Raw genomic sequence first — 12,619 nt, forward strand, 5'->3', positions numbered from 1 at the left:
GCCTTATGTAAAATGATATAATCTCAAGAATAATCTCACAAGAGTAATTTCCATATATTAATCTGCATGTGCCTTTTTGTCTCCACTTTCATTCTTTCAGCTCGGAACATGTCACACTCAAGAGCCATGGCCAAATCTGGTCTCCCAAGATGATAATTTAAATGTAAAATATTACATCCCTTCTAATTTTTTTTCTTTTAAAAAACCTGATAAATACATCAATTAGGATAGACTTCTCTTGCCAGCTGGCTAACTTTGAAGCCAGAAAGAAGGCTGGATCATTCTGTCATTACTGATTCTGATGTGGAAAGAGCAACAGAATGACAAGTGAGACTGATCAAACTCTTGTTGATGAACCTGCAACCAAGAAAAGATATAGTTATCTGACTCGAGTTAATGTATCAGCTGAAAATGGCCCTTGGCTCAGACAAAGTTTTTAAATTATGGCTCTTTTTGGTAACTGAGTTCGACACCCCTAAAGGAAGGTTTAAAATCCAAAACTGCAGCAGAAGGAAAGTGTGACACAAAGAAAGATCACTAGTAGGAGTCACATACAGTGATATAATAGACATGTGTCACACTTTTTATGTTTGAATTAAACCTAAATATCTTCCTTAGTAAACTATTGCTTAAGCTTATTTCCTAGAGATCATGTAATGCTGCAGTAAACTATATCAAATAGTGGACAGATGATTCCATGCATATTTGATACATGTTGGTTTACAGAAGCAAGATAATCTCATTTTATTGACCACCTGAGTTTTTTTTTCCAACTCTTCTTTTCTGCTGTCTCCTCCTCACTTCAGGGAAGTGGGACTAAGATGCAATGAGGAACAGGATATAAGTGTACAAACTGGAAAATGAAAAGAAAACATGTCTACAAGCAAGCGGAGCCTGGCATTAATCTAGGTGTGAGCTCCCTCTGTAGGGTTGGAGAAGGTGGTGGTGTTTCTGTAGAGCAGCTCTGGCTGTGTGTGGGCGAGAAATGGCAGGTCTGTTAAGGGTTCTTGATGATTTATGCCATCTGGACAAGTCCTTATCCCCCCTGAAAGATAAAAACCTTTTGTTAAGGTTCTATAAAATGTTACAATTCTGTAAAACATGACATGTTTTAATGTGTTACACTCATCTAATCACAACTAGATTTTAATACAAACATCTGAGGCACTAAGTGGAAATGTATCCTGATGCATGCTCAATAATCCAGGTAGAAAAATCTAAAAAAGTGGAAATTTACTGTCAATTATTCTATTATTTTATAGTTAGGTAATTGTTGATAAAAGTGATTGTAACTTGATAAATAATTTCTCTTGTTCTCCATTATCTGAGTTTTTTTTTCCTCGTGTGAACTTATGTTTTAACTACAACGAAAATAAAAATAAAGACTTGTTCTAAGATTGACCTATTTTGATTGTAAAATAAAAAAAAATACACCTAGTATTAATTTCATACCATGAATTCACTGGTCCTCCAAGCAAACCCCTCGTTGAAGGTGGGTGGGGTATGTGAGGAATGGGTGTCCTCGGAGGCAGGTTGGTCCTCGCCGACTGTTGGAGTCTCTCGGACGAGAGGTCTGCTTCTGCTGCAGGTGTTTGACGGACACACCTCTGCCTGCTGACAACAGGTAAGTGTTCTGAGCTGAGATGAAGCCTGCGAGCACGAATCTGTGACAACTTTTTATTCGTGGGAGTTGCAGCGACACAGCGAGGAGGCGAAAGGGAAGGTGTGGTGTCCGAGGACAGAGCCAGTCGAGCCATGTTAGGGGACAAGCCTTCTTGTTGACACAGATCTGTCAACAACAAGATAAATGCATTATCAGTTGAGAGCTTATTTGTTTTTGTCCAGTCTGAGTCAAAGAAAAATATATGACACTTTCAGAATCGCTTGTGTTGAGTGAGAATTCACCTGGGGAAAGAGACTGAAAAGAGGAATCCAGTGAGCCAGTATCTAATCTGTCACAGCGTTCCTCCTCTCCTCGATCTTCATCACTGCTGTTTGTTCTCATACCTACAAAGCCTTCTCCTTCATCTTCATCGGTTTCATCTTCACCTCCATGATGAATAGCCAAGATCTGTGGAGATCTTTCTTTCTCTATGACCTCAAGGCGCCTGAAAAATAAAATAAAAATATATGTATTGCCTATTCTAGAACACTCTAAAAAGAGGTACACATTTTCAAACGGTCCACTCATGTCTTAAAGGTTATCTTTTGTGATAAGATAAAAGCTCATTATAAGGGGTTTACTATTTAGCAACGTCCAAAAGCCTAGCAAAATGATATAAAGTATAATCATGTAGTACCGGCTATGCTGTTCCCTCCAGGCTCTGAGCTCCGCAAAAACATCAACACGTTCTCCAAGATCAGGCTCCTCGAGGTCATATGTGTGTTCTGGTACATAAATTGGCAGATCACGAGGGGTCAAAGTGGATCTGGTGGGTGCTGTCTGTCCAGCAGAGGAGGGTGAGAATAAGTATGTGCAGAAGAAAAAAAAACTTTAACAGTTAAATACATTAGTAGATAAAGACTTACTGAAAGGTTCAAACTGAAACAGAGGACAAACAAAATCAATATCCCAGTTTTCAACAAGAGCCCCTTCACATTATCTCTATCATGTGTCCCCCATGCATTGTGCTTGTCTTCTCTGGTTTTTGTACTCATGTTCACTAGCTGCTTTTGTTTAGACCGACATGACAGCAAATAGATGAGCTGCTGGTGCCAGACAGCCATCATGGCCCGTCAGCACTAATAAAACTTGTTCTTCTCAGCTGACACTAATAGCTTTAATGCACTGAAATGATAGATGGACTTAACTATAAATAATTCCAATAAGCGACTAAGTGAGATGTTTTAAAAGGCAAAATGTTATGTTTTTTAATTAAATCATTTTTAAATTACATGTTTTTTGTTGCCACTTACCTTCAGCTGTTCTCGCCTTGCTCGAATAGCCTGAACTGGGTTTCCACAAAACAGGATCTTGCCAGCTCCTTCACAAACAAGCAGATGAAAGACACTGATGTGTTCATTGACATGGATTTGGTTTCTTGGTGACACTAAGGAGAAAATTCTGATGGTTTAGATGCTTTGTGTGTTTAAAAAGCCGCTAAAACTAAATACAATGTAATGATGAGTGGAATGTCCCACCATGTATTAGTGTGCTGGTTTCTTCTTCCACTGTTAGATCCGAGTTTGAAGAACCAGGTCTGGATCCAGGAGGGGAAAGAACTCCAGGGTCAGTTGCCAGTGTGAGTCTGGAGCTTGGAGATGAAAGAGGCCTGACAGCTGCGGGGCTGGTAAAAGGACGACTGGCAGAGCTGTGTGCGCTGCAGGAGTGTACACTATCTGCCAACTCTTCCACAAATACAAAAATAAGATGCTTATTCAGCTAAGACAGTTGCAATTGACTGGGTTGTATAGACAATAATATTGTTTTTAAAAATCAAACCATCGGTACCGGCAGCCTCAGAAGAGTTCAATTTCTTAATAGAGTTATGTAGAATGTCCCAGTCTTCTCCTGTGACGCTACAGCAGGCCAAACCGTCCTCATCAACGTCCACATCATCTAGGTAGCGCAACTGAGGGACCAACTCCCTCACTGCAGCTCGATAGCTATAGCCACCCACCTAGAACAAAGATGGGGGGAAAAAAAGGCTACGGAAGGATGCTTAGACTTTGGTAGACAAACATTTGATTAAACTAAATAATGAAAGGAGTGGAACCCGCCCCCCACTAAAAACAGGTGAATGGACACCGACAGGGATCCAAAATGTTTTCCAGTTATAATGGTATTTTAAAGTTCCTTTTCTTCATACATTTTTATTGACATTCACGTAGACAAGCACTGGAATAACAAGTCTGAATCAAAACAATAAATGTTCAGTTATTTTATTTTACATTTTCCTACAATTAAAGATTTATTTTGACTTGCCAAATAGTTTGTTGTGTACTGCATATGTTGAAATATTGACTAATTCAAAAATATTTTTAAGCAGTACTGTATATCCCTGTAGATGCAGGAAGAGGGCCCCCTGCATCATGAAGGACCCCACTCATCCAGCACAGTCACTTTTTGCCCTGCTCTCCTCAGGCAGAAGGTTGAGGAGCATTAAGTGTAGAACCACCAGACTGAGGAACTTCTACGCTGAAGCTGTTAGACTCATGAATCCCTAACCAGGATAATCACTGTGACAAAAATCACTGTAATGCCACTTGACTGTTGATATGTGCTGCTGACTATCCATATTGCTGATCTTATGCTGCTGATTTATTTCATGCTGCTGTGTTCATTCGTACTCATCTGCTCCCACAGACTCATGTTCATGCTGCTGTTCAGAGTATTATTTTTTTACTACTAGTGCTTAGCATATTTTTAGTTAACGTTTTTCTTTGTTCATATCTTAGATCTTATTACTGTTTTTCTTTACAATTTATACTTTTGTTGGATGTAACTGGGACCCTGTGTACACAATTTCGTTACATCACATGTACTACATGTCGTGCGAACGACAAATAAAAAAAACATAACCTATATAAGATACACAATTCACAGTTTTGTGTTGTGATTTTATTTCCTTTTTATTTTTGTTTTGTTTTAATATTCAGTCTATTTAGGATGAGCTGTTATGTACACACAACCATATTGCCAGTATTGAACTAGTATTCTGCCTAAATATTTCCGAGAGGTTCATATTTATTTATTAATCAAATTCTATTTATTGCTTTTTTTGTTTTGTTCTTTTTAGTTTTACACATTGTTTCTTGTCCCACACATTTTTTAACTGAGTGCCATCACACCTACAGTAACTCAATACATATATTTATTTCTGTTTTGACATTTGATAAACTTACATCAAGTGCTGGTAAAAAATATATATAATTATTACTGAGTGCTAAACAGTTACATAACCAAAGACAAACCGAGCCAAGATGGTCCTGTAAAAGATTTATCCACAAGCAACCAAATTAGAGCTCGGCACTCCTCGCTTTCACCAAATCACACAGTGAGTGAAAAAGAGAGCAAAAGGCTGGCAAGGAGGACACAAAAAATAAAAGGAGAAAGGGGACTAACAGAGAGGAAGTGAGTGGACGTGTGTTTGTGTGCTGGAAAGTGAGAGAGCAAAAGGAGTGTTTGGCAAGAAAGCAAACCCAAGATTTCCACAGTTACTACAAAGCACAGCCCTAATACATATTCAGCTCAGCATCTCCGCTCACTGCCCTAGTTTCCTAATTAATGCTGTAAATACAAGTAAATAAACAAATTACTCACAGCTAACCAGTAGAAAAGCAGTTTAGCTTTATGCAGCAGCAATGACGATAGTAAATTGTTTTATTTTATGTAGACATTTACATCGAACTATTGTTTGTGCTGACATCGAGTATGGATTCTAACATCCAAATAAAACTGCCATCTGCCATGACGTAATCTCATCATTTCAGTGTGCTTGGTGCTTTCATGTCTCCTGTGAGGCAAGATCAGATCGCCACAAGCACTTTTTGTGTGTCAGCTCAGTGACACAGGAGATACTGAGTGGAGCTGCCGTCGAGAGTTGGCTTTTACAAGATGAGCTGATGAAACACTTCCTGTTCAGGAACTCTGCTCAAGACTTGTTCTTTTCATCTCCAACCATTTGGTTTGGTTGGATCTTTTGCCAGACTCCTATTACTCTGAGCATTGCACCATTTGATTATAGTTGCCTCAGGAAAAAAGTTTGTCTTATGTTTAAAACGTGCGTATCAAAACAAGCGTGTTTGCCCAGCTCTGACAGGTAAACTCCCTCAGAGAACATGTTCTAACAGAGATATTAAATGAAAGGTCTTGCATCCTTCAAAAACATTAAATATACGCTGCTTTTGATGCCTGACTTTGAAACTAAAATCAGATTTTGTTGAGAAGAGATGAAGTAATAGCTTAATAGCACAGTCTTGTGTGATACTGCGAGATCTTTCGAGATGTGTTTACACAAAGTATTTGTCGTGAATATCTCTCAGCTCTTACCACATCAAATTTTAAATCATTATCTGTAAAATTGACATTTATAGCTATTTTGGGTTTGTTTGTGACAGCTGTGTGTTAAGCAACTTTTAAAAAATCCTTACATTTGGATGTAAATTCATTCTCTTTGATTTAATTTAATTATGTTCTACCTTTTTCAGAATTTGAAAAAAGCTTATTGTTCATTTGTATATGCAATTATTATTATCTTTTACCTTAGAGGATGTAGGGTTTGGATGCGTACACACAGGGTTTCCCTCCAGGGTAAGTGTATGGAGTTTGTGACACAAACCCAGATATTGAACCTGGACAAGGTCATCCACAGAGTTTCTTTCCAAATCTAACAACTGCAGCTTGTCCAGCATGCTAATCTGATTCAGGTCGGACACATTGTTGTAGGCCAGGTAGAGCTCCTGAAAACAAACACAGGGATCACACACTGTTTAGGTGGGTGTAGAAAAAAGGTGTGATTCAGCAAATAATACTGCCAGGTATAATAATATAAAGAGAATAACAAAGACAATATGTATGACCTGCTTATATATAAAAAAAAAAAATGCAGACACTGGAAGATTAAAAAATAAGTTAAAAACTGGATGATAAAAAAAAAAGAAATCAGATTGTACAAAAAGAAAAATCTATTATAAAGAGAAAAAAGAAATCACAACAGATATACATAACATTTTGAAAAATTGTATTGAATCAGAAACCTTAAATGGCATGAATTGTCTCCATTTAAGCATAATATTTATACTGAAGTATAGAAAATATATTTCATAAACTCAAGAAAATATTCCTCAGAATAGAAATTGATGAAGAGTCCATTATGACTCATTTGTTCTTAAGAAAGATGACCTCAAGCGAAGAGAAAGTAGTAATGCCATCTAGATCTTGTAGGCAGCAGCGAGACATCCACAGCACCTGCAGGTGGGAGAGGGTGGTTCCCAGGTCTCTGGAGGAACAAAATAGCAGAAAAGTCATAACGGGGACTGACACAAGCTCATAACACTGTGATTTATGGCGTAAGCTGCATACGTTTTTTGCTCCTTCTCCCTTTTCCTTCGCCCAAAGTGCAATCCTCACCTCTTTCTTTCATTTGTCTTCATTGAACATCTTCAGCGGACATCCCCCCAGCCCACAGCAGGAATTGCTCTCAGAAGCAGTTCATGGCTAAGCTTTAGAGTAAACACCTTTCTCTCTTTTTTTTTAATTTTTATTTTGTTTTTGTTTGTTTGCTTGTGCTTATTTATCTCTCAGGCATTTAAATGTTTCTACCTGTCCTATTATAAAGACAAACTTTCATCTAAGTTTCTGATGACACGGCTGCAGCTGTATATAAACTGGAAGGACAGTCAAAGAAATATGTCAGTATACCACAAACCCCTCTGTGTCCTGCTGGGAGAAAGCTGGTTGAACTTGTTCGCCACATGTGTCTATCTCCAGAACTGAACTGAACGTAACATCTGGTTGTCTGGTTTACAAGCTGCGACACGCAACCTCCAAAAGGTTTGGGCACAGTAGAACAAAACAAACAGCTGCTCTGCAACAATTCTGTATCATTTTTGAGTAACCTCTGACACACTAAAAGCACTGTCCATCTACAAAAAAAAAGTTTTTTAATGACTTATGAATAGAGTTTGTAGCATGACAATAATTCTGTTGTGATTTATCTTTTCTCTAGAGATAAAATTACAGAGGGGCTTAAGTCTGCGTTCATTCACATTTGTTAACATCTTTGGCAGCTTCTTGAAAATGTGAAAATTGGTAATATTCACTTACAATTTTTGCTTTTGAAAACCACAATCTAGGACAAAAGTAGGACCAATAAATGGTGTCTGTCTTACTTTACTTACCTTAATGATGTGATCACGCTGTTATTCATTTTCAGCTGCACTAATCTAGGCAAGTAAGAACCTGAAAGATCATCAGAAATGTGAGGCTTTTTAAAATGGGTCAATGGTCTGATCATGTAAGTGTCAGTCAATATTGTAACTCCAAACGATTAAATCAAATATTCAAACACTACTGCTTAAAAAAGTGTGCCTTTCGTAGGCAGGCTGTAATGCACACATTCACACAGCTGGTATGCAAGCTAGGAATTTTAGAGAACAAAGTGAAGTGAACATCTTTCTTCACTGCTATCAGCTTGGTCGTCTACAAATGGTAAGTACAACTATCTGCTTCTCATGCAAACTATGAGCTCTCATGCAAACAAATAAAGGTGTAGTGCATAAGCAGCAAGGTTCAAATAAATGGTCATAATGAAAAGTAAATGTCTGGATGGAAGGTGCATCTTACCTAAGTTGCCCAGGCTATTTGCTCGGGTGTCTACACAGACCTCCAGTGAAGTGACAAGAGAAAGATTCTGAGTTCCACACAACAACTCCTGTAAAGTACAGAAATTACCAGAAAAACTATTAACATTATAAATCAGACTGTGTCTTCAGAATGTATATGTTAATTATTTAAAACTTATTTTAGATTAATTATATTTATGTTCAGTCTGTGATGTGAAGTCTGTCTGTCCAGCTCACCTTCAAAAAGCATTTTTGACTCATTATTTTACCAGTTTGTTTCTGTGCAGTATGTGCTGGAGAAAATGTTTATTTCTAAAACTAATCTGCTGCTGGGTATTTTGGTTTAATTCGATCATCGCTACAGCTGAATATTAAATTTAACACTGTGATAAACTAAAACAGATGAAGCAACCTTCAATTTAATGTGCAAAATGTACAAAAACTATTTTGTGCTTGATTCTCTTTTTCTTCCCCTTCCAAGTGTGTAATGATGACAATACATAAAAAAATGTTATAACCAAATTAAGAGAATGGAAATAAAAATTGAGCGTAAATGTAAATTTTAAGCAATTTTTGAGATTGTGAAAAATGGGAAAACTATTTTTGTACGTCATTCTAATGGTTTCTTTGCTAAAACGTTTATTGCAAAAGTCTGTTATAGGTAATGACATGTATGATCCATAACATGATAAGAAATATGACCATTGCTTATAAGTATGAATAATGACACGAAGAGTTTTCTCAAGCTTCATATACGCATGTTAAAACTACAACTAAAGGTCCAATATTCATAAACATGTGAATTTTAAGGAATTATATTTCATTCTAACTTTGTGAGTGGGAAATGTCTTGTTAAAATTCATCAGCTGTTTTTATACTAAATGAGAAAATAAGTGTTAAGACAATGAGCCATTTTACCTAGTTAATTACCAGGAGCAAATTAGAGGGTGTTGCCAAAGCATTTCAAGCCTATACTAATTGTAATGCACACAATATTATTCTACAACCCTAATTTTGATTGTGCAAAAAAAATAATGCTTCTATCACAAAGAAATGTCAGTACTATACAGTATCAAGCAATGAGACTATCTTCAATAAATGTTTAAACCAGTAAAGTATTGAATTATGTTGTATCAATTACTGGAGTGAATATAGACTTTAGTTTAAGGTCTCTGAGAACTTACCAGCCTTTCAGGAGAAAGATAAAGTTCCACTGCTGTGTCACAGTCCTCACATGGTTTAGCAGGATTGGGAGTTGGGTTGATGCAGCCTGATCCACTCAGCTCAGTCACCTGAACCCGGGCGGTACCAGGCCGAACCTCCTGGGCCACTGAACTATGACAGAGATTCATGCCTCGCGAATATCTGAAATAAACAATACAACTGTCTGAAATAAACAATACAAAAATCTAAATAATAATGGAAAAGTAGCTTGGAGTGAGAAACAGCTCGCGTCAAGCTAGCAGCGTCACGTTAATTGTTACAAATGTTACGTTAACAAACACAGCTATGGTGCAAGTAAATAAATACTTAATTTATTCAAAACAAATTCTAAAGGAGTTACAATTTATATGTTAGCGATACTATGAACCTTCTTTACCGGTTGTGGGGAATGGTCCAGAAGATAAATATTTACGGAGACTAAACAGAAAGGCAAAAGTTTACTTGACAACCGGAATTAACTTCCTGGATACGCTTGCAGTGCTCACTGGGACATGTAGTCTTTGTGGGCAGTTCAAGTTCAATAGTAGATCTTATGTATTTACAGATTTTCATGCTAGATTAATCATTCACAAAGAAACAGCCAGTGATTTACTCAGACTTACATATATACAAATATATTACGTTTCAAAAAGTAATGCTTTGAAGTCCATGCATAAGGAGATTTTTTTTAATAAATAAATGTTTTTAAAAAAGTACTCTTTCTGGTGGTTACGGTTTTGATACGGAAAAGTCGACTCGGTATTATATTATAACAATGATTGGCCAGAATGTAATAAAACGCTGCATTCATCTCTCGTTTTCTTGTCTGTTAGATTCAGGGTCAGTGATCATTTTTGAGCAGTGTGATTTTTCCGACGACGTTTGAACGCATCAGTAACAGAACACAGTAACCCGGGCGGTTCCATGGTTGATAGAGCTGGGCGTGGGCTCAGTGTGTACTCCTCAGCTCCTCTCTGCTCTCTGGAAGCACATTGTTCAACGCGGGCTCATCATATTCTGCACCAGGGAATTTCTTTGGCGCATATTAGCCTCTGAAAACCCAACTCTGTCACACAGAGAAAAGGACACGTATTGCTGAAGTCGAGTGGGACAAACTGAGCCAAGGGGGGACATTTCGTTTTTCTTCTTCTGGGTTGGCAACGGAATTGAAAGATTTTTTTTTCTTCCCCAGTCTCCGCCAGAAGACCAAACGTCGTTTCACCTCGGTAATTAGACCTCTGTTTGCTTGCTGTGAGTATGCTTTTTACATTCTTGGGTCAGAAATGTGTCGAAAATGTCGGTTTGTTGTCATAATAGCTCGTCTTTTAAAGGTTGGGCACCGCAGGAGATTGCAGTCCACAGAAAACGTGTTAGCTAGCTATTATAACGTTTTAATTCACCTCCCAGCGACCTGCAACATCCACACACAGCTAAAAAATACTCACGAATAAATCACCTGCTTAATAAAATGGACCATATCTAAACCTTCATTTCTAACAGTGTCATGAGTTGGGGTGTTAAAACTTGTTAGTGAAGTGAAGGCTACCGTGGATTCCCCCCCTTCGTCTTACTTTGAAGCCATTGAAGTAGTCACATTTGAAAACAAGGGGGTTAGTTTGTGTCCAAATGTAAAGATTGGAGTGAGTTTGAGGTGCTGATCCACAGACAAATAGGGTGACGCCCCATCACTGACTGAGCAAGAACTGAATGGCGGAAGTCAGATTCTTTTGCATGACTTTTCTAAAATGGTTCAAACCTTAAGCTGCAAATAGATGATGGCAAAGACAGCACAGATTTTAGCTGTCATACAATCCCAACTTGCATGAATTGCAACATTTCTCCCACTTTAAATAAATAAAAAAAGGAATTATTTGACAGCCTTAAAAAAACGTTTACCATATTTAACTCTGCACGTTTTTTTTTTTTTACAAATATTACAGATGAGCTACAATTTGGAAGTAGATGAACCTGATCCCCAACACATAGTCTGAGCCCTGATTGTGCAAGATCCTTGTTTATTTATTTTATTTATATATTTTTTGCCAGTAACTAACAGGTTTCTCCTGTAAGTGAGTCCTCGAGGCTCAATGAGACTAACCTGTATAAATAAAGGTTGAAGGAATTGGGTATAAATGTCTATTAGCACACTATTTCACAAACCGCTTGACAGATTTTAGTGAAACTTTTAGGAGATAATTTGTGGATATACATCTGCAAAAAAAAAAAAAAACTTTTGGAGCTAACTCCATTCAAGATGGTTGCCACAGTCAACTTTAGAAAACTCAGAAATGGCCATAATTCAGTCAGTTTTGCAGCTATTGTGCTAAAATCTGGTTATTATAGCTGAAAGTCATTCACGATGCATACACGAAAAGTGCCAAAGGTTTTTGCTTAAAACATCTGCACGTGTTGGCTAAACATATTATGTATGTATTTCTATTTTATGTTTTCCTGTCTGCTGTGCATGTTTGTGTTCTTTTGTACAGCACTTTGGTTGGCCTTGTTGCTGTTTTAAGTGCTATATAAATAAATTGGTATGGTATGGTATATTGTAAACAATTAAACAGATTTTAATGAAACTTTCAGAAAGTATGGGTTGAAGTACAACTGATGTGGTAGTAGTAGCTGAGAGTCATTCATGGCATGTACTTTGAGTGTGATGTATGAGATTGCTTTTATTGTTTGTTTGTTTTTTAAGGTGGGGCAAAAGCAGCTACAACTGTCATTTCTGAACATAAAGTAAAAATCTGTGGACCATTTGGTGGGCGATATGAATTCATTTTAAGGAATGCTAAGCCTTCATTTTTTTTAATTATTATATATTTTTTAATTTTTAGCCTTCATGCAAGGCACAAAAATCAGGTAGCTGGAAGAACTGTTGGGAAACGTCCAGTGACGTGATGGAGATGTGATGTTAATGTTTCCTTGTCTGAACAGCTGTGCGCTGTACTACCAAGCTACATGCCAAAAGATGCACAAATCTAAAACAAAAATAAAATACATTTTGTTTAAACAACAAATGTTCTTTTTTTAAAAAAGTCTTATGATTTAATTTCAGTAAATGTGTAAAATCGACTTACAAACACAATTTTCTAGGGATGCACGATATTGGATTTTTAGCTGATACCCC

General features: G+C 37.2%; 2 protein-coding genes across 2 annotated transcripts in view; one reads left to right on the forward strand and one right to left on the reverse strand.

Moving 5' to 3' along the window:
- Nucleotides 1-900: 900 nt before the first annotated feature.
- lrrc56 (leucine rich repeat containing 56) lies at nucleotides 901-9,638 on the reverse strand. The gene is made up of 12 exons (XM_037682725.1): nucleotides 9,471-9,638; nucleotides 8,288-8,375; nucleotides 7,843-7,903; nucleotides 6,845-6,941; nucleotides 6,205-6,402; nucleotides 3,452-3,620; nucleotides 3,142-3,348; nucleotides 2,917-2,984; nucleotides 2,301-2,443; nucleotides 1,906-2,108; nucleotides 1,435-1,789; nucleotides 901-1,045 (listed from the first exon to the last, which is right to left on the reverse strand). The coding sequence occupies exons 1-12, from the start codon at nucleotides 9,636-9,638 to the stop codon at nucleotides 901-903; spliced, it is 1,902 nt and encodes a 633-aa protein (XP_037538653.1).
- Nucleotides 9,639-10,663: 1,025 nt separating this feature from the next.
- Nucleotides 10,664-12,619, forward strand: part of LOC119416207 (GTPase HRas) — a 34,130-nt gene continuing 32,174 nt past the window's right edge. The window contains exon 1 of the mRNA XM_037683408.1: nucleotides 10,664-10,740. The gene's annotated coding sequence lies outside the window, so the exon portion shown is untranslated. The remainder of the gene's footprint in view (nucleotides 10,741-12,619) is intronic.

This window comes from Nematolebias whitei, chromosome 10, assembly GCF_014905685.2.
Source record: "Nematolebias whitei isolate Nwh7 chromosome 10, NemWhi1, whole genome shotgun sequence".
Lineage (NCBI taxonomy): Eukaryota > Metazoa > Chordata > Actinopteri > Cyprinodontiformes > Rivulidae > Nematolebias > Nematolebias whitei.